The sequence below is a fragment of the Loxodonta africana genome, chromosome 3 (assembly GCF_030014295.1).
Source record: "Loxodonta africana isolate mLoxAfr1 chromosome 3, mLoxAfr1.hap2, whole genome shotgun sequence".
NCBI lineage: Eukaryota > Metazoa > Chordata > Mammalia > Proboscidea > Elephantidae > Loxodonta > Loxodonta africana.
The window spans coordinates 158,794,919-158,816,599 of NC_087344.1; the positions used below are offsets into that span (position 1 = coordinate 158,794,919).

Sequence of the window (21,681 nt, forward strand, 5' to 3'; positions counted from 1 at the left end):
GCCAGATAAACTTCTGGGAGCCCACACAGTGAGGGAGTGAATGCTCCTGACGTCTGAGCCTGAGGGAAAGTCCGCAGCCCAGACGGAGAAAGAGGAAAACAAAGAGGAAACTGAGAAGGGAGAAACCAACGCTGGAAATTCCAGCTCCTGGGTTGAGGGAGCGTTGGCGGGTTAGGCTTAAGGAAAAGGTGGCATCTCACGTAACTACATAAATGAGCAAAAACAAGCCCTGCAAGGGCTGCACCAAGTAACCCCTAACATGCTAACAGCTATCTAAAATGTCTCTTTTCCTTTTGTTCTTTTTAATATGCGAGGCAAACGGTCCAAAGACATGTGTCTTGCCCAAGGTCCCCCAGCTTAGTTAACTGGCAGGAAAAGCAAGCCCCTCACTGCTACTGGGGCTGCCAGAAAGCTCTGAAGGAATGAACTGCTTCGGAACCTCCCTGTCCCTTGGCCGAGCCACCTCAAGAGCCAGCCCAGAGGGACGCGGCTTTCGGAGAGCGACAGCCCCTGTCCACTCGCCCCCGCTCCGCCCCAGCTACGGAGTTGTCTCCATCACATCGAAAATGCTAAGGAAAAACGCTAGAGGTGCGGGAGGAACGAAGATAAACCTGGTTTTTAAAAACGCGAGCCAGTTTTAAAGGGGCGTTTTACAGAGCAGACGCTGCCGGCAGCGGGAAGGGCGGGAGTGAACCAGGCAGAACTGCACGGTGCACTTCGGTGGAAAGAGGAAAGACCTGCGCAAACGCCGGGCAGAGCCAGGCCCCGGGAGCGCGCCTGGGAGCCCGAAAGCGGGGTGCGGATGCGCAGAAAAGAGCAGGGGCGCGCGCGGGGCGAAGGCGGGGCCCCAGAGCGTCTACGTAAGAGCGGAAGTTGCGTCGAGACGAGAGCGCTTGCGCAGCCGAGTGGGCCGATGCGCAGCCGGGTGGGCCGATGCGAGGCCGGGGCCGGACGGGAGGCGGGGCGGAGGGGGCAGTACTTTAGCTCAGGGAGCGGGGCGGCACTTAGCGAACCGTGGTTGCGCCCAGCCAGGGTGCTCCATCCCGGGCTGCTGGGCGCGCCATGGCCGGAGGGAGTGACCCTGGGTGGGCCCTAAGGGTTTTCAGCGTGTTCCTGCTCCTCGGGTTAGGTGAGTGGAGGTCTTCCCCGCGCCCCCTCGCGCCGCGCCGGCTCGCTAGTATTGACAAGCGCCAGGGGTGTCCGTGGCCCCAGGGGACCCTTCGCCCTCGGGGTGCCGGGGCCGGGTGGGCGGGGTGGGGCCGGGACGCGGAGGCCCGGGAAAAGAATCGCTGCCAGCGGGAGGCTTTCAGGGAGAGAAGGTTGTCATTTCATCGAGTCTCCCCAACATAGTCGGGAAGAAGCTTTAGCCTCGAGGCTCTTCCATCCTATTTGTCACGAAAACGGACAGGGCCCTAGCCCGCTTGCCGCTCCGGCCCGATTCGGCGGCGTTTTCTTTCCTTTAGGGAGCTGTCCTAAGTCCCCCACCCTCGCTCCGCTCGCCTCCCCACCCAGTGTGCTTTCCGGAAGAGCGTGCCTCTTGGAACAGTCGAATGACTCCAAAGTTATGCTTCCTGGGCCTCCACGTAACGTCGCCCAAAATCAGAGCCGAGCACTTCGCTGCTTCCCCAGTCGGTTAACTCGCCCAGAGTGTGGCAGCCCGTTCCCACCTGCCCGGAGGAGGCTTTTCTAGCCCGCGCGCCTCCTCCGCCCTCCGGGCTGGGGCATCGGAACTCCGAGAGAGAGCCGGCGATTTCCGCTCCCGCCCCGCGGCGGCTTGCGCTCTGGGTGTCTGCTGGAGGCTTTTCAGGACTGCTCTGCAGCGGGCAGGGGACGGGACTGGGGGCAGCGTTTTCGGTAGACGGTGGCCTCGCTTCGGAATTCCTTAGGTAGTGTGACTGGTGCACTTTTCCCTTTAAAACATAAAAGAACTAACGTGGGAGTGTTAGTCTCCTGTTCATCCCTTCCACGCTTTAGTTAAGTCGTCATAACAGCTCCGTGAAAGATGTAACCTTTGACCCCATTTTTACTTCCCCACCCTCATAATCTCCACCACACACTGGCCCCTAGTCAACTCATTACTAGACTCTTGGTTTATGGGAAGGACCCCCTGACTAGCTCTTCTTTCCTTGCCGTTTCCTCATTGTGGGCCCTTTTGTACTGAGCTCCAGATCAATCTTCTATCTCCATTCACTCATCTGTTCCACGTCTTTTGAATGCCTGTGGGGTAGATATATCTATGGAGTATGGTTTAGCTGGCGTTTGGGGGGTATTGAGATATGCTCAAAAGTACCTACATTATGCTATAAAGAAATAAGTGTTGTGAGGTTAAAGTGCTAGTGCGAAGAGAAGAAAACATCTTTGTGACCTGCAAAGGCTTCATGGAAAGCGGGGTATTTGAACCAGGAGTCTGAGGACAGGTAGTATGTGGACATGGGATGATGTCGGAAAACTACCGAGAGACCAGATAAGCAAGGAGTGAGAGCATTCAAGGTGACCTTGGGCAATAGTCATTCAGCATAACTGGAGAGTAGATGTGCCCAAGGGAGCTTGAGGCCCTGTGGTGGACCCCGGAGTACCCCCTTGGAGTTTGGACTCTTTTCCGCAGACAAAGGAGAGATGCTTCTGGGCTGATAGGATCAGAAGCATGCATTTGGGAAAAATAATCTGGCAGCAATAAAGAGAAAACAATTGCAGTCATGAGAAATTGGAGGTAGAGAGGCCAGAGTGCACTACCATTACAGAGCTCAAGAGCTGTGATGGCTCCATACGCTGGTGGCTGTGGGAAAGGAGGAGAAAAGATACATACAGAGATTGAATGGATGGGGTCACTCTTTTCTGGAAGAGCTGGTCTTCTTCCTTGGTCCCAGGATGCACCTCTGGCCACCGCTGCTTGGCTCTGTGTTCTCTCTTGCAAGTGCACACCCCAGGGAGGCTCTACCTCCTCCAGGAAGATTCCCTGAACAGACTCCCGTGGTGGTCTCTCCCGCCTAACTCATACATTTATTCAGAGGTCATTTCACTCATCAAGTGTGTATTTATCACCCAGCCTGAGTGGGCATCAACTTAAGGACAAGACTGAATGGTACAGCCCTGTAGAAGGTGAGCTCTTCAGGGGCGGAGCTTCACTAGGGAAGCTACACCACAGTGTGATGAACAGCCTCAGCTTTAGAATCAGATACCTTGCTTCAAACCCTGCCCCCTACCCACACACCTGAGTTATGAACCTGTATATATTACCTAACTTCTGTATGCCTCAGTATCTTTCCCTTTTGAGAGAGAACACACTCATGCAAGAGAAAGGATAATAATAGTACCTACTTCATCAAATTATTGTAAACATTCAGTCGTTCACCAAATATTTATTGAGTGCCTACTAGGTGTTAGGAGCTTTAGGAGGGACTGGGGAAACAGCAAAGAACAAACAGTCCCCAGCTGTTGTGAGCTCACATAAACCAAAAATCAAACCCACTGCCACTGAGTCCATTCTGACTCATAGCGACCCCATAGGGTTTCCAAGGCTGTAATCTTTACAGAAGTGGACTGCCACATCTTTCATCTGCTGCTGGTGGTTTCTGACCGCCAACTTTTTGGTTCATGGTTGAGCGCTTTAACCCTTGTCCTACAAGGCCTATGTGGAACTCACATAAAAAAAAAATATATGGAACTCACATAGTGGGGTAGAAAGTCAGTAAATACATAGGTAAGTGTATAAGTGTTGCAGGTTGACAAAGTAAACATGTACTAATGTGAAGATTAGTAAAGCAAAGGAAAGGGAAATGGAAGTGGCATATATTTGTTTTAAATTTTGGAGAAAGTTGGAAAAATGGTACAATGAATACTTGCACACCTTCTCAAATCACCAGTTATTAACATTTTGTCACATTTGTTTTACTTCTCTTTGTTTACACACACACACTTTTTTCTGAATCATTTGAGACTTCCAGACCTGATAACACTTGACCCCAACCAACGTTTATCTCCTACGAGCGTCCTCTAACAAGTCCCCAAATCATTATCACACTCATGAAATTTAGCATTGCTCCAATACTGTTTTCTAATATGGAGTATGGAAGCCAGTCCTAGATCGCAGGCTATAGTCATCTCATTTTAGTCTCCTTTAATCTAAAACTGTTGCATGCTCTTTTTTTTTGTACTTTATAACATCGCCATTTTGGAAGAGCCTGGGTCAGCTGTTGTACAGAATGTCCTCCAGTTTGGATTGTCTGGTTGTTTCCTCATGATTAGATTCTAGATGAAACTATTCCGGCAGGAGTATTTCCTAGGTGATGCCTGCTCAGTGCATCACAGACACCAGGAGGCAGATGCAGGCAGTTTGTCCTGTGATTAGCGACGCTGAGTTTCGTCATTCGGTTAAGGTGATATCCACCAGATTTCTCCATTGTAGAGGCATGTTTTCCCCTTTTTAAGTAGTATGTGATTTATTAAGTGATACTTTGAGATTGTGTGACTTTCCTGCTCCCCAACAATCTTTCACCCGATGGTTTTAGTATCCAATGGTGATTCTTCCCAGAATCAGTATTACTAAAATATTTATAAACAGCAATTTTCTATTTCTGTTTTTCTGTGCACATTTATTAATCGGCATTCTTCAGTAAAGAAGAGCATTTGCATATGTGCTGCTTTTATTTTAGTGTTAGTATGGCTTCATGACTTTTTCTAAAAACAAACAAAAGTGTTATAATCCATTCCTGTCATTGTTCATTTTGATGCTCAATTATTCTGGATTTTTCAGGTTGAAACCCCTTCAGGTGGGCTTTGATGTATTTTTGACATGTTCCTGTCAGTTTTGGAGCACTTCTGTACTTTCTGGTACAAAAAGATAGTCGGGATTCGTTTTGTATGCTTCCTGCCTAGTCTTGGAATCATTAAATTCTCTGGTCCTTTTTAATGGAGGATGGTATGTAGAAACTAAGATCTGGGTGCTAGGTGTGCTCAAGGCTACTGGCGTCATTGCTTCTAGGCCCCGTCAGTTGTTAGATCTAGGAAATAGAATTTTTATAAAGCTGTGAGTTCATCCTGAAACCTCAAAGTCCTGATACCTCCATTCATATTTGTATCTCTTTTGCCATGGATCAAAATACATTTGTAGTAGCATCAATGCATTTTCCTAATCTTTAAATACTAAATAGTTTCACAATTGCTGTACCAGTAGCACTACCAACTATAGACTTAGTAAATACAGTTCAAGATTTCTTTGCAGTTATTTTTATTCAATATATTCCGCTGAAGATGTAGTGAACACTGTATTTAAAAGTTACTTGATTAATCTTTTTCCCTTCTGTGTAGTTATGCTATCAATTTGATACACAGTTTCATAGATTTGTTTCTGTTTCTATTCAATTTTAGCATTTTCTTTTCTTGATTTAATTTTTTAAAATGTAAGATATTGACATGGTTCAATCAAAACTATCTAAAAAGATAAGCTCAGAGAAGTCCTAATTCCACCCTCTCCCTTTTCCCTTCAGGAAACAGATATCATTTGTTTCTTTTTTCTCCTTCCTTTGTTTCTTTTTGCAACTATAAGCAGATACATATATTTATTTTTAACTCTGCTTCTTAAACAACAGATAACATAGTATATGTACTCTTCTGCACCTTGGTTTTCTCACTTAACCATGTATTTTGAAAATCATTCTGTGTCAGTTGAGTTCATGCAGATCATAGAGTTTCTTTTTTTTATATAGCTGCATTGTACTCCATGCGGGTGACTATATGATGGTTCATTCAACCACTGTCTGCTGGCTAGTGTTTTATAGTGTTGTCAGAAGGGCATCTTTAACAGGGTGACAGCTGAGCATAGACTTAGAGGAAGCAAGAGAACAGGCCATGCTGGGGGAGCAGTGTTCCAGGCAGGGGGCTGGCTGGGGCATAAAAAACCTGAGGTCAGTGTCGAGCACTTAAGGAACTTCAGAGGAGATCACTGTGGCCAAAGTCCAGTAAACAAGGCTGAGAGTAATAGGAAATGAAGCTGTAAAAGTAATCAGGGCCTTTGTAAAAGACTTCGGTTTTTTTACCCTGAGTGAAATGGGAAGTCGTCGGAGGGTTTCAGACATGAGGACTTGAGTTTTTAAAAGAATGACACTAGCTGCCAAGTGGAGAATAGTTTCCAAAGGGAGCGAAGGCAGAAGTAGGGAGACCAGTTAGGAAGCCACAGGAACAATGTGAGTGAGAAATGACGTACCCTGGGGCAGGGCAGGGAGGGGCCCGGCTGAGAAGTGAGCGATCTGGATGTGGTTAGAAGACGGAGCCGGCAGAATTTGGTGCTGAATTGCGACAGGGACTGAGTGGTGCCGGGCAAGGAACTAGTGCTCAAAAATACAAACTGTTTGACTATTTATTTAGGCCTTTTTAGCAAAGCCTGCCCTACTTGACTGTTTACCTTTTATAGATCTTTTATCTTGCCCACTATCTCCCCAGCTGGAGTTTAAGTTCCTTGTATGCAAGAACTAAAGGAACTAAGTCATATCCTTAAGAAAAATTGCTTTTTAAAAATTTTAACAATACAAATTTTTAGATCTAGGCTTTAGATAATATAGTGTCAAGCATTTCTCCATTTTTAACACAAGGATTTTATCTGAGTCTGGTTCGTATGCTTTGCAGAAATCAAAGTTCAGATGGTCTGTGTGTTTTTATTTCTAAAAGAGAATCTAGGTCAAAATAGTGTTGCATATTCCTATGGAAAAACCAGACCCTGTGTGTTATAATGGGGTGTGAATAATAATAGCAGACATGAACTAAGCACTCGGTCTGTGTCTGCTGCTGTGCTTAATATTTTTAGACTTTCTTTTTTCATCTAATTGTTACAACAGCTTTAATAGAGTGAGGCTATTAAAGAGGAAAATAGGGCTTAGACAGATTAGTATTTTGCCGAAGTTCACACAGCACATAGTGGCAGAGTGAGTTTGAACCTGGGTCGGCTGACTCCCAGCTTAACCTTAACCACTCTGGTATATTCCTAACTCAAGATCAGATAGAGAGCCAGGTTTTTGTAGAAATTGGTACAACTGTAATTGATCTGTTATAAATGAATGTATACATTGCACAATATAATTTTGTTAAAGCTCGTGAAATTATATGTTGTTGTCATGTGCCATGGAGTCGATTCTGACTGATAGTGACCCTATAGGATAGAGTAGAACTGCCCCATGGGGTTGCCAAGGCTGACATCTTTACGGAAGCAGACTGCCACCACATCTGTCTCCCGAGGAGCAGCTGGTGGGTTCAAACTGCTGGCCTTTCAGTTAGCAGCCAAGCACTTTAACCACTACACCACCAGGGTTCCGTATAGTCTATAATAGAACATTAAAAAATTACAAACAAGAAAACCTTTTTGGGAGGCTTTTTTGCCCATAGAATTCAGAATGGTTTCTTTGGTTTACTTACATATTTGTTTCTTATTATTTTAACATTTTCCCTATTTACACTGTTTCTCTGCAACACTGTTATACACTTTTGCATAATTCCAATAGTGTTATAATATCTAAGAAAATTAACAGTATTTCCACAATATTACCTAACTTCCACCCATTTTCAAATTTTTCCCATTGTGACAAGACTTTTTATTTAAAAAAAATCAAAATTTACTCATATTTTTGCTATGTTTTTGGTTTGATTTTGACAGTCATCTTCTAGAACTTTTGAAGGAGACTTAGAACCACATTTTAACTTTTCAGGAATGTGATCTAATCATTTTTTTATTGCCCTCTTTTTGACACCTTAGTGTATCCGTTATATAGGCTTTGAGGGTAGGTATTGGTTTCTCTACACTTAAAAAGTATAACGTTTGTCTACATGAATCAGCTCTTACTTGCAGGAGTTTTGGGTCTTTTGAGGTCTTCTCAAGTTGTTTCTTTTCAAGTGCAAAAGTTTTTTTTTGAAGCTTTTACCAAAGGAGCCATGAGAAGCTTTTACTCGAGGGCACAGCCCCTTAGTTTCTGTGGTCACAAATCAAACCTACCATCTCAGGTTTGTGAGTGAAACCAGGATTCAACCTTTTCCCTTTTCTTAGACAGGTTTAAGTTTGAATATGAACTGTGACCATCAGATAATGAGTCTAGAAAAGTACTGGAAAACGTTTTAGCAGCTACTCTTTGGAGGTTGCCTTCAGTGCCTGCCCACCAGCCTGGGAGGAAAATGACTGTCGGTTGCTGTCCAGACACTTTCCTTTTTTTATTGTGTCCCTTTGTGCCCTTTGGTTTCTTCTTAGCTGCTGCTGGACCCTGTGCTGGTGAGCTGTTAGTCTGATCAAAGGAAGCCAGTTGAAGTGACAGCAAGCTCATGCCAGGAATCAGTGAAATAAATTCATGTCTGCTCCCTGCCTGCAATTGGAGGCCATTTATTCAAAGGTCTGTTGTTTGTGACCTTTATCTAATCTCTCAACTAAGTATCTATTGGAGGGAATCAAATTATTTTGACAGGCTTATTCTCAGGGAATGAACCCCCTTTGGGTCCTGTTGTTGTTAGGTGCCGTGGAGTCGGTTCCAACTCATAACGACCCTATAGGACAGAGTAGAACTGCCCCATAGGGTTTCCAAGGAGCAGCTGGTGGATTGAACTGCTGACCTTTTGGTTAGCAGCCAAGCGCTTAACCACTATGCCATCAGGGCTCCTGTTGGGTCCTAGTGACCTTCATTTCCTCTTCAGAATGCTCCCCTAAATGTCTGTTGAGATTAGTGGTCTAGTTTTTGAGTGTTTTTCCCATGACAATTATAAGAAAAAAAATGAAGTTTACTGAACAGAAGATTTCAAAGGGCGGTTCAAGAAGACAAAGTAAAGTATTATAATAACACATGCAAAGAGCTGGAGATAAAAAACCAAAAGGGAAGAACATGCTCAGTGTTTCTCATGCTGAAAGAACTGAAGAAAAAATTCAAGCCTTGAGTTGCAATAGTGAAAGATTCTATGGGGAAAGTATTAAACGATGCAGGAAGCATCAAAAGAAGATGGAAGGAATACACAGAGTCCTTGTACCAAAAAGAATTAGTTGACATTCAACTATTTCAAGAAGTAGCATGTGATCAGTCACCGATGGTACTGAAGGAAGAAGTCCAAGCTGCACTGAAGGCATTGGTGAAAAACAAGGCTCCAGGAATTGACGGTATTAATTGAGATGTTTCAACAAACAGATGCAGTGCTGGAAGTGCTCACTCGCCTGTGCCAAGAAATCAGGAAGACAGCTACCTGGCCAACCGACTGGAAGAGATCCGTATTTATGCCTATTCCCAAGAAAGGTGATCCAAAAGAATGCGGAAATTATCAAACAACATCATTAATACCACATGCAAGCAAAATTTTGCCGAAGATCATTCAAAAATGGCTGCAGCAATATATCGACAGGGAACTGCCAGATATTCAGGCCAGTTTCAGAAGAGGACTTGGAATCAAGGATATCATTGTCGATGTCAGATGGATCCTGGCTGAAAGCAGAGAATATCAGAAGGATGTTTACCTGGGTTTTATTGACTATGCAAAGGCATTCAACTGTGTGGATCATAACAAATTATGGATAACGTTGCGAAGAATGGGAACTCGAGAACACTTAACTGTGCTCATGAGGAACCTGTACAGAGTTCAGGAGGCAGTCATTCTAACAGAACAAGGGAATACTTCGTGGTTTAAAGTCAGGAAAGGTGTGTGTCAGGGCTGTGTTCTTTCACCATACCTATTCAATCTGTATGCTGAGCAAATAATCCAAGAAGCTGGACTATATGAAGAAGAACGGGGCATCAGGACTGGACAAAGACTCATTAACAACCTGTGTTATGCAGATGACACAACCTTCCTTGCTGAAAGTGAAGAGGACTTGAAGTACTTACTAATGAAGATCAAAGACCCCAGCCTTCAGTATAGATTACAGCTCAACATAAAGAAAACAAAAATCCTCACAACGGGTCCAGTGAACAACATCATGATAAACAGAGAAAAGATTGAAGTTGTCAAGGGTTTCATTTTACTTGGATCCACAATCAACACCCATGGAAGCAGCAGTCAGGACATCAAAAGTTGCATTGCATTGGGCAAATCTGCTCCAAAGGACCTCTTTAAAGTGTTGAAAAGCAAAGACGCCATCTTGAAGACTGACCCAAGGTATGGTATTTTTAGTCACATCATATGCATGTGAAAGCTGGACAGTGAATAAGGAAGAGGGAAGAAGAATTGACCCCTTTGAATTGTGTTGGCGAGGAATATTGAATATACCAGGTACTGCCAAAAGAATGAACAAATCTGTCTTGGAAGAAGTACAACCAGAATGCTCCTTAGAAGCAAGGATGGCGAGAGTGCATCTTACATACTTTGGACATGTTGTCAGAAGGGATCAGTCCCTGGAGAAGGACATCACGCTTGGTAAAGTACAGGGTCAGTGGAAAAGAGGAAGACCCTCAACGAGGTGGATTGACCCAGTGGCTGCAACAATGGGCTCAAGCATAACAAGGATTATAAGAATGGTGCAGGACTGGGCAGTGTTTCATTCTGTGGTACATAGGGTGATTATGAGTTGGAACCTGACAACAACAATATCCATATTCATAAAAATAAGAAATTCAGATTAATAAGTAACTAATAAGGCTATGTCATAAATTAGTTGCAGTAGAATTTCTCAAGTATGAATTGACTAACTGAAAAATAATAGGTGTTATAAAGAATTTTTTTTTTATTTTTATTTTGCTTTAAGTGAAAGTCTACAAATCAAGTCAGTGTCTCATACAAATATTTATGTACACCTTGCTATATACTCCTAATTGTTCTCCCCCTAATGAGACAGCACACTCCTTCCCACCACTGTCTATTTTCATGTCCATTCCACCAGCTTCTGACCCCCCTCTGCCCTGCCATCCCCCCTCCAGACAGGAGATGCCAGCATAGTCTCATGTGCCTACTTGATCCAAGAAACTCATTCTTCACCATTATCACTGTCTATCCCTTTGTCCAGTCAAATCCCTGTCTGAAGAGTTGGCTTTGGGAATGGTTTCTGTCTTGGGCTAACAGAAGGTCTGGGGACCATGACCATCAGAGTCCTAGTCTCAGTCAGACCATTAAGTCTGGTCTTTTTTAAGAGAATTTGGGGTCTGCGTCCCACTGCTCTCCTGCTCCCTCAGGGATTCTCTATTGTGTTTCCTGTCAGGACAGTCATCGGTTGTAGCCAGGCACCATCTAGTTCAGCTGGTCTCAGGCTGATGTAGTCTCTGGTTTATGTGGCCCTTTCTGTCTCTTGGGCTCGGTTATAAAGGATTATTAATGACATTATCAACAGTGTATTGAAATACCTTGAATCAGACCTTGGAAAATGGATTTAAAAAGACTCATGGAGTCTTAAATGGCTCTAGTAAAAAAAAAAAACTTATATTCTAAAATACGTTGTGGATTTCAGATATATCCTAAGACAAGAATAAAACCCCAAAAACCAAACCTGTTGCTGTTGAGTTGATTCCAACTCATAGCGACCCTATAGGAGGGATAGAACTGCCCCATAGCATTTCCAAGGAATTACTGGTGGATTTGAACTGCCAGCCTTTTTGATTAGCAGCTGAGCTCTTAACTGCTGTGCCACCTGGGCTCAAAAGAATGGTCAGAGGGAAATGTGGCTTTTGAGCATGATGGGGTGTGGGTGCCTGGAAAGGTCAATTTAGAGTAGTGCCATCAAATAGAAATGTAATATATGTCACATATGTAATTTTAAACTTTCTGTTAAACCCTAAAACCCAAACCCATTGCCATCAGTCGATTCCAACTCATAGCTGCCCTGTAGGACAGAGTAGGACTGCCCCATAGGGTTTCCAAGGAGCAGCTGGTGGGTTTGAACTGCTCATCTTATGATTAGAAGCCAAGCTCTTAAACACTGTACCACCAGGGCTCCAGTTATTCATAAAAAAAATAAAAAGGAACAGGTGAAATTAATTTTAATAATGCGTTTTATTTAGCCTAGTATATCCACAGTGTTGTCATTTTAACATGTAACCAATATAAAAAATTATTGAGATATTTTACATTCTTTTATTCATCTAAGTCTTCACAATCTGTTGTGTATTTTTACTCACCAGGTTACAAACTTATCGACATTGAGTCTGTTCTGACTCAGTGACCCTATAGGACAGAATAGAACTGCCCCATGGAGTTTCCAGGGAGCGACTGGCGGATTTGAACTGCTGACCTTTTGGTTAGCAGCTGAGCTCTTAACCACCGTACCACCAGGGCTCCTTTGATACAGCACATCAGGATTTGGACTAGCCACATACCAAGTGCTCACTAGCTGCACGTGGCTGGTAGCCACTACTCTAGACTGACCTTTCTATTCGACAGCACTACTCTAGACTAGTGTGGGACTGTACAGGTCTGGAGGGAAACATCTTGGGAAAGGGGAAGAACTTTAAGTGCAAGAACAGAGAATAAAAGGAGAGTGTTTTAGCATGACAAGGCAGGAAATCTCAAAAGGAAGTTGATTGGGGAGCCAACCTCTTAATTCTGGGTGAACTCATTGAGGTGGCAAGGAATATCATGCAGCTGGAGGACAGTGTTAGGGGAGTTCCCGGGAGTTTTTTGGACTGGGAGACCAGGGGATTCATTGCCTGTTGGGTGGTAGGTGGCTGCAGTTTCCGTCTAAAATAGATGAAGTAGGGAAGTAGTGGTTGTGTAGCTGAAACCAGTAGTTTTCAATGGAAACTGAGGGAAATCATTGACTGGGACTGGCTAAGGGTGAAACTGACAAAGAAAGAGGGAGGGATGGCCACACTCCTGGCATCTCACGTTGTGGCTAACACTGCAAGCTCTGGAACTGCCTGCCTGAATGCGAGCTGTGCCCCTGACTAGCTGAGCGACCTCACCAGCTTCTTAACCTCTGTGAGCACCCATTGTCTCATCTGTAACCTACTGGTTCTTACTCTCTGGAATGTTCTTCCCAAGAGATGCTCAGGCTCACTCCCTCACTTCTTGAGGGCTCTGCTGAAATGTCACCATATGACCACCTCATATACAGTACAACCCCCCTCGTCATTAGTACTCCTCATCCTCATACCCTGCTTATTTTTCTCAAGAGCACTTAGCACCATCAAACATATAAGATATTTACTGTTTTGTTTATTGTGATTTAGAAAATAATGTTGGAGTCATTATTCCTTGTCCTTGAGCATAGAGAATGTGACCCAGCTGGAGCTGAACTCACAAGGACTCACAAGGACACATCAACTGGACCCTGAGATATAAAGACAATTAAAAACAAACAAAACAACCCAACTCGTAGCAAACTATATAGAACAGAGTGGAACTGCCCCATAGAGTTCCCAAGGAGCGCCTAGTGGATTCAGACTACCTTTTGGTTAGCAGCTGTAACACTTAACTGCTGTAATAGCTAGGACAGTCTTGGAAAATATCTGTTAGGGAACCTTTCACATAAACCAATCAAACAGAAGACTTTCTACTCTTATCTTTTTCTATCAGCATTTAGTGAATAGAAAATTCGTTGGACCAGTGAAGATCTTCCTGACTGTCTCTATTGAAACCAGTACAAATGATTAAGATGATTCAAAATGTATAATAATGTTGATCTAGCCGTTTTTAGCATATCAGGGAAAAGGTGAAGCTTTTAGTGTTTCACCTGTTTGTGATGTTAATATATACTGATGATTCTGTAAGGTTCTAGAGACATGGCTCTAGCAGCATGCTTGCCCTTTTTCCCACTTTTGCCTATTCTGTAATATTTCCTTGGACTCTAGCAGACATGGCTGTAGCCACAGACTCGTCCCGATTTCCCACTTTTGCCTTTTTGAATATACGCTGAATAAACCTTTCTTTTTGCTTTACTAAACTTTGTGATGTTTTTACCCCGCAAAAATTGTGTGCCTCTGCCCACTATAACATAAACTCTTAAGAGGGCAGGGGATTGCTCTCTTTTGTTCACAGCTGTATCCTCCATGCTTATCACAGTGCCTAGGACATAGGAGGGACTCAATAAATATATATTTTTTAAGGAATTAAGTAAACTTTTATTGAAGCATAAATTGTGGTACAGAAATACATTTCAACTGATTTGTCGCAACACTGTGAAGAGAGAAACATGGCACCAAAGCGTCGCTTCCTGTATCCAAACCAAAAAAACCAGACCCACTGCTGTTGAGTCGATTCTGACTCATAGCGACCTTATAGGACAAAGTAGAACTGCCCCATAGAGTTTCCAAGGAGCATCTGGTAGATTCGAACTGCTGACCTTTTGGTTAGCAGCCATAACGCTTAACCACTATACCACCAGGATTTCCCTTCCTCTGTATTGTCCAATCTGTAGTTGTCATTTTGCCAGGCTTTTTTTCTCATACAAATTGATACACTTTTTCGACATTAGAATTCTTAAATCTATTTTAAAAAAATCAGACCTCAAGCCAACAAATATTATCAAATCTGCTGGGATACTGTTACAAGAACAAAATCCACTTTGAGCACTGGTCTTCAAAACAGAGCATGTGACAGAAATATTAGGTGCTGTGCTATTTACGATGGCGTAGTGATTAAGTGCTACGGCTGCTAACCAAAAGGTCGGCAGTTTGAATCCACCAGGCGCTCCTTGGAAACTCTATGGGGCAGTTCTACTCTGTCCTGTAGGGTTGCTATGAGTTGGAATCGACTTGACGGCAGTAGGTAGGGTAGGTGCTTTTTGCAGAATCAAACTGATAGCATGAATTGGATGCTCCTTCAATGAATCAGTAAGTATTTGATGAACAAATAAACGAATCATAAGGCCTGTCTCACAGAGTAAAGTTGAAGATTAAATGCATTAATATACATAAAGCCCCTGGAGCAAGTGCCTGGCATAGAGTACCAAAAACCAAAACAAACCCATAGCTGTCGAGTTGATTCCAACTCTTAGCAGCCCAATGTGACAGAGCAGGACTGCCCCATAGGGTTTCCTAAGCTGTAATCTTTTAAGGATCAGATTGTCAGGAACTCCTGGTGGGTTTCAGCCACCAACCTTTCAGTCAGCAGCTGAGTGTTCAACTGTTGCACCACCAGGGCTTCTCAGCACATAGTACGCCCTCAGTAAATATTTGTGCTGGTACTGTCGCTATTGTTAAATATTATTACTGAGACCGAGATGGTCTAGAGCTCATTTGAATTGGATTTACCAAGAGCTAGATTAAAGAAACCAGTGCATTGAACTTACTTGAGTAAAAAGACACTCTTCTTCTTTGTGTGGTAAGTCCATATACCTGGTGAGTGTGTTTCCTACCCCCAAAAGTGGGACATATGGTCTAATATAAGAATATTTATGGGCTTAATAGGATAGGGGTGGTATTAGTATTGGCCAAGAGTTTTAGCAGAGTGGCCATCCTCTGTACTGTAAATGTGTGTGTGTGTGCAGATAGAGATCTTGTCTGCAATGGCCACACACTAATACTCCAACCGGATATCAGCTAGCATATGCATAATGCAGAGGAGAAGTGAGAGGAGCCAGGCAGTGGTCACAGCCCCCGTCTGGAGGAGAAACCTATCAGCTCACTTGGGTATAAAAATGCCCCGGGACCCTGCTATCTCCTGGCTAGAACAAGGCTTTAACTGAATCATTGTTAACTGTGTCATACATTCAGGGGGGAAATACCAAGATTTATATATTTGGGTACTGAAACATTTAGGGGATTTTTTTCTTTTTCATTAAATGAATTTTTAACCTTAACTGCTAAAATCTGAAAGCAATGTGGAGCCTTACAAGTATTTCAAAGAGAGAGAGAGAGAAGTATTCTAAAATCACATTGTTTCTAAGAAAAACTTTTCCTCTAAAACCAGAAGAGTGGTTAGCTCGTCTCTAAGAAAATGGTATCAGTGAACAAGTTGCATTTCCTCAAACCTTAGAAGAGCCGTTAAATTTTATTAGGGCTGACATCCATGAGTGGGTACCAGCTCTTCTGGTGTGGTGCCCTTCATCCCACACAACGTGTAGTGGGGTGAAACCTCGTTGGATTTAAAGGAGAAAGCAGTGGACAAAGGGGAACGTCTCAACGGAACGGTGTGGGTGGGGGCTGGGGAAGGGGGGCCGGCAGATGCTGCAGTCTTGCTTTGGTGATAGAGGCAGTCAGTGGAGCTGAAAGGGATGTCTTTTGACTATGCACACGGGCATGCAGGTCATGTTATCCTTCAGCTCCAGATAAACTTCTCCACTTCTGTTTACTGAGTCATGGATCTTCAGCCATGTGCCCCAGCCATTTGGGGTCTTGCCAAGCTCAGGGGTTGGGATGACTATCAAATTTTTACTGTTCTCTCAGGAAGCCCTTAAAAACTGTATGGAACAGTTCTACTCTGCACACATGGGGTCGCTGTTGATCAGAATAGACTCAACGGCAACCAGCAACAACCACAACATAGATAATTCACTCCACCAGTATCTGTTGACTCTCCGTCATGTGCCAGATCATGGGGATACGGAGTAAAATCAACCTTTCCCTTGTCCGCAGGGGGCTAGCCTGGTTCAGGGATACCCCTCAGCTATGATTTGAAGTAGTTGCCAACTTTCAAGAATCAAGAGTTTTCACGTAAGATTTGAATATCCAGCTTTTCTTGAAAAATGAGAAGATGTGACAACACGAGGCTCCCATTTCCTCATGTTCATTCACATGGGTGGGTGCTGAGGAGCAGCTCCCTTTGGGTGGGGCACAGCCTCACGGGTTCTGCAGCGTCCTCAGCACTCCCTGTATCCACACCTGGCCCGTGTGTGCCTCTGTTAGCTGAATCGCTGGCATTTATCTCTCTGCTGTATCTGTCACTGTCATCCCAGCAGTTCTCACAGGCTTTTCGGTGGCTCCTGTGGGTTTGTTCCTTTCAGACTTCTTTGTTTGCTTCCTGTGCTTTTATTATTTTATGTTTTGTTGTGGCTTTTCTTCCTCCCTTCACTGGAGGTCTCCCTTTGTCCTCTTTCCCCCACCTCACTTTTCAGATCTCACATTTCAGTTGCCATTATGCATGACAAGTGCAAACTCTTAAGCCTTCCTTTCAACTTAACCATGGTCTTTTTTTTTTTTTTTCAGTTTTTAAATGAACTTTTTTTTTTAGAGCAGTTTTAAGTTAACAGAAAAATTGTGCAGGAAGCGCAAATGCAAAGCTCCCACCTATCCCTGTCCCCCTGCATCCTGTTTCTTCTATTATTAATGCCCTGCATTCTTGTGGCACTTCTGTTATTAATTGTCGAGCCAATTTTTGATATATAACTATTAACTAAGGTGGCGCAAATGGTTAGGCACTTGGCTACTAAGTGAAAGTTTTGGTGATTCGAACCCACACAGAGGCACCTCAGAAGACACATCTGGTGATCTACTTCCAAAAGGTCACAGCCTTGAACACCCCATGGAACAGTTCTACTCTGCACACATGGGGTTGCTGTTGGTCAGAAGAGGCTCGACAGCAACCAGCAACAACCACAAGATAGTTTAAATTAAGGTTCGTTCTATGTAGTGCAATCCTGGAGTCTTTGGGTGGTGTAGACGGTTAAGCGCTCAGCTACCAGGTGAAAGATTGGCGGTTAGAACCCACCCAGAGGATCCTCGGAAGACAGGCCTGGTGATCTGCTTCCAAAAGCTCACATCCTTGAAAACCCTATGGAGCAGTTCTACTCTGCCCTGAGTTGTCATCTACTTGATGGCAACTTTTTTTTTTTTTTTAACAACAGTACAATCGTATGGGCATTGACATTCATAAGGGCATGTGTCCATCATTACAGTGTCCTATAGAATAGTTTTACTACTGTTAAAATGCACCTATTCATTCCTTCCCTCCTCTCGCCTGGCAACCACTGATCTTTTTACTGTCTCTGTAGTTTTGTCTTTTTCTAGAATGTCATACAACAATGGTCTTCTATTAGGAAATTGTTTTTTTCTTTTGTTATATCTAAATACCTATTTTTTTTTCTGAAGCCATCATCACCAACCTTGGATTTGAATTTGGGCTTCCGGTTGACCTTTGGAAATTTGAGTTTGTCACTGCCTTGCTCAATCAGGCATGCTCAACTTCCTCATGTAAATGCGGGCTGCACTCTTGTTCTCTAAGGACCTTGCATCGAGTGATTCTGGGCCCTTAGCTGACTCATCTGTAGGTTTCAGAGGTGTGCTCGATCACCAGCTGGAGTGGTTTGACTTTCTCATTCCCAACATCCTGCTATTCCAATATATTCTATAAATTCTGTCTTGAGAAGCCCTGCACCACATCACACTCACCCTCACATGTCTTTAATAGCCACATGCCAACTAAGAAACAGTGATTAACAGCCCTGATTTTGGAGTCAGATCATCTGGGTTTAAATCCAGTTCCATCACTTACCTAGCTATATGACCTTGAGCAGGTCACTTACCTTCCCTTTGGCTCAGTTTCTTCATCTGCAAAATAGGATTAAAAATAGCACCTGTCTCATACAGTTTTCAAGAGGATTCAATGAGTACATATTCGTACAGGTCTTTTAGCAGTGCTTGGCACATAGTAAGTGCTATAAAGATGTTTAAGGAGCCCTGGTGGTGCAGTGGTTAAGTGCTTGGCTATGAACCAAAACGTCAGCGGTTTGAATCCACCAGTCACTCTGTGGGAGAAAGATGCGGCAATCTGCTTCTATAAAGATTATAGCCTTGAAAACCCCGTGGGGCAGTTCTACTCTGTCCTACAGGGTCATTATGAGTCGGAATCGACTGGTTTGGTTTTTGGTTTATAAAGATGTTTCCAAATAAACTAAAAATAACAGTCAATCGAAATCCCAGGATCCAAGTAAAACTTTGCAGAGGAACTCATGGCCAGGATGAGGACCCCTTCCTATTAACCCCACAGATATGGTGACCATATTTTCTAAACCAAAAATCAAGATACCTCATCTGCAAAAAAAAAATGCGATTAATTATAGTGATAATAGTAATTATGATGTTCCGGAGGAGCCCTGGTAGTGCAATGGTTAAAGTGCTTGGCTGCTAACTGGAAGGTGGGTGGTTCAAACCCACCAGTGGCTCCTTGGGAGAAAGACCTGGCAATCTGCTTCTATAAAGAGTGCAGCCTAGGAAACTCTATGGGGGCAGTTCTGCGCTGTCCTGTAGGGTCATGATGAGTTAGAGTCAACTTGATGGCACACAACAGCAACGATGTTTTGTAAGAATACTGAAACCGAATATTTAAAATTGGAACTGTTTTTAGATATATGATCACTTTAGGTATCGGACTGATTAAGTATTACCAAAAATGAAACCCGTTGCTGTCTAGTCAATTCTGACTTGTGGCGACTCCATGAATGTCAGAGTGGAACTGTGCTCCGCAGGGTTTTCAGTGGCTGATTTTTCAAAAGCCAATCACCAGGCCTTTCTTCTGAGGCACTTCTGGGTAGATCTGAACCTCCAACCTTTATTAGTAGCCAAGTGCGTTAACTGTTTGCACTACCCAGGGTCTCCGATTTGGTATTACCCACCCATTGCCATTGAGTCAATTCTAACTCCTAGCAACCCTACAGGACAGAGTAGAACTGCCCTGTAGGGTTTCCAAGGCTGTAATCTTTTACAGAAGCAGATGGCCACGTTTTTCTCCTGCGGAGCCACTGGTGGGTTCAAGCTGCCAACCTTTTGGTTAGCAGTAGAGTGCTCAACCACTGCGCCACCAGGGCTCCTTCAAGATTCTTTAAAACAAAGCTCCAATAGTTTAAAAAAAGAATTGATTTGTTTAGGCCATCATTGATAAATTTTCTTCCTCTCTCTGATTTTAAACAGCAAAAACTCATTCCCTGCCCACTTAGCACACAGCCAGGGCCACCACAGTGAATGCCCTGACTCACTGAAAGAAAAAGAGGGCAAACCCTTGAGAGCCTACTGTGGGCCAGCAAGTGCATAAAGACTCTCCATCTGATTCAAACCTCTAAACCATCTTTTGTGGTGGGCATTTATGACTTCTTTCTGACAACTGATGAAGCCTGCTGTGGGGAGGCTTTTACGAGCTCACCTTAGACCTGTGAACCATTCCATAGCCTGGTATGGTTAGCTTGTGTCCCTGTGGTACCTTTTCTGACCACTCACTGTCATCAGCAAAGCAGCTGATAACTCCCTTCCCTTCTTTTCCTGCTGTCTGCTTTTATATTCACTAATGTATTACATAAACACATGCTTTACAAAAAATTTTGTGTTTTAGGTGAAAGTTTATAGCACAAATTAGATCCTCATTCAAAAATGTATACGGAAATTGTTTTGTGACATTGGTTGCAATCCCCACAATGTATCACCACTCTCCCCCTTTCCCTTTCCACCCTGGGTTTTCCATGTCCGTTCTTCCAGTTTTCCTGTCCCTTCCTGCCTTCTTGTCTTTGCTTGTGGGCAGGTGTCACCCTTTTGGTCTTGTATACTTGATCTAAGAAGCACCTTTCTCACATGTATTATTTGTTTTATAGGCCCATCTAATCTTTGGCTGAAAGATGGGCGTTGAGAATGGCTTCAGTTCTGAGTTACCAGGGTGTCCTGGGGCCATAGTCTCAGGGGTTCCTCCAGTCTCTGTCAGACCAGTAAGTCTGGTCTTTTTTTGGGAATTTGAATTTTGTTCTACATGTTTCTCCCACGCTGTCCAGGACCCTCTATTGTGATCCCTGTCAGAGCTGTTATTAGGGGTAGCTGGGCACCATCTAGCTCTTCTGGGCTCAGGCTGGTGGAGGCTGTGGTTCATGTGGTCTGTTAGTTCTGTGCCTAATGTTTTCCATGTCTCTTTGCTTTTCTTCATTCTCCTTTGCTCTGGGTAGAATGGGACCGATAGATGTATCTGAGATGGCTCCTCACAAGCTTTTAAGACCCCAGGCAGTACTCAACCAAAGTAGGATGTAGAACATTTTCATTACGAACTATGTTATGCCAATTGACCTAGATGTCCCCTGAGACCACGGTCCCTAGCCCTTAGCCCCAGTAGCTTGGTCCCTCAAGGTGTTTGGATTTCTAGGAAGCTTCTATGACTTTGCTTGTTCAAGTTATGCTGACTTCCCGTATATTATGTGTTGTCTTACCTTTTTTTTTTTCTTACCCTTCACTAAAGTTAATACCTGTCTACTATCTAGCTAGTGATTTCCCCTCCCCATCCCTCACCTCCCTCATAACCATCAAAGGTTGTTTCTTTCTGCATGTAAACCTTTTCTTGAGTTTTTATAATAGTGGTCTCATACAATATTTGTCTTTTCGTGGTTGACCTATTTCAGTCAGCGTCATGTCCTCCAAATTCATCCATGTTATGAAGTGTTTCACGGTTTCTTCATTGTTCTTTATCGTTGCATGGTATTGTATTAGTACCATAATTTGTTTATCCATTCATCTGTTGATGGACACCTTTAGATTTTTTCCATCTTTTTGCTATTTTAAATAATATTGCAGTAAACATGAGTGTGCATATGTCTATTTGTGTGATGGATCTTATTTCTCTAGGATGTATCCCTAGGAGTGGGATTGCTGGATCGTATCGTATTTCCTATTTCTGGCTTTTTGAGGAGGTGCCATATTATTTTCTATAATGGTTGTACCATTTTCCGTTCCCACCAGCAGTGCATAAGAGTTCCAGTCTCCTTGCAACCTTTCCAACATTTGTTATTTTCTGTTTTGTTTTGTTTTTGTTTTTATTAGTGCCAGCAATGTTGGGGTGAAATTGTATCTCATTGTAGTTTTGCTTTGCAGATCTTTAACGGCTAAAGATCGCAAGCATTTC

The 21,681-nt window shown here is 43.5% G+C and overlaps 1 protein-coding gene across 2 annotated transcripts in view; it reads left to right on the forward strand.

Annotated features, from left to right (window-relative positions):
• The first annotated feature begins 994 nt into the window (after positions 1-994).
• CD58 (CD58 molecule) overlaps positions 995-21,681 on the forward strand; it is a 95,222-nt gene continuing 74,535 nt past the window's right edge. For both annotated transcript variants that reach the window (XM_064282373.1, XM_010589599.3), the window contains exon 1: positions 995-1,129. In XM_064282373.1, coding sequence (XP_064138443.1) covers positions 1,063-1,129 — 67 coding nt within the window. In that variant the 5' untranslated portion in view covers positions 995-1,062. The remainder of the gene's footprint in view (positions 1,130-21,681) is intronic.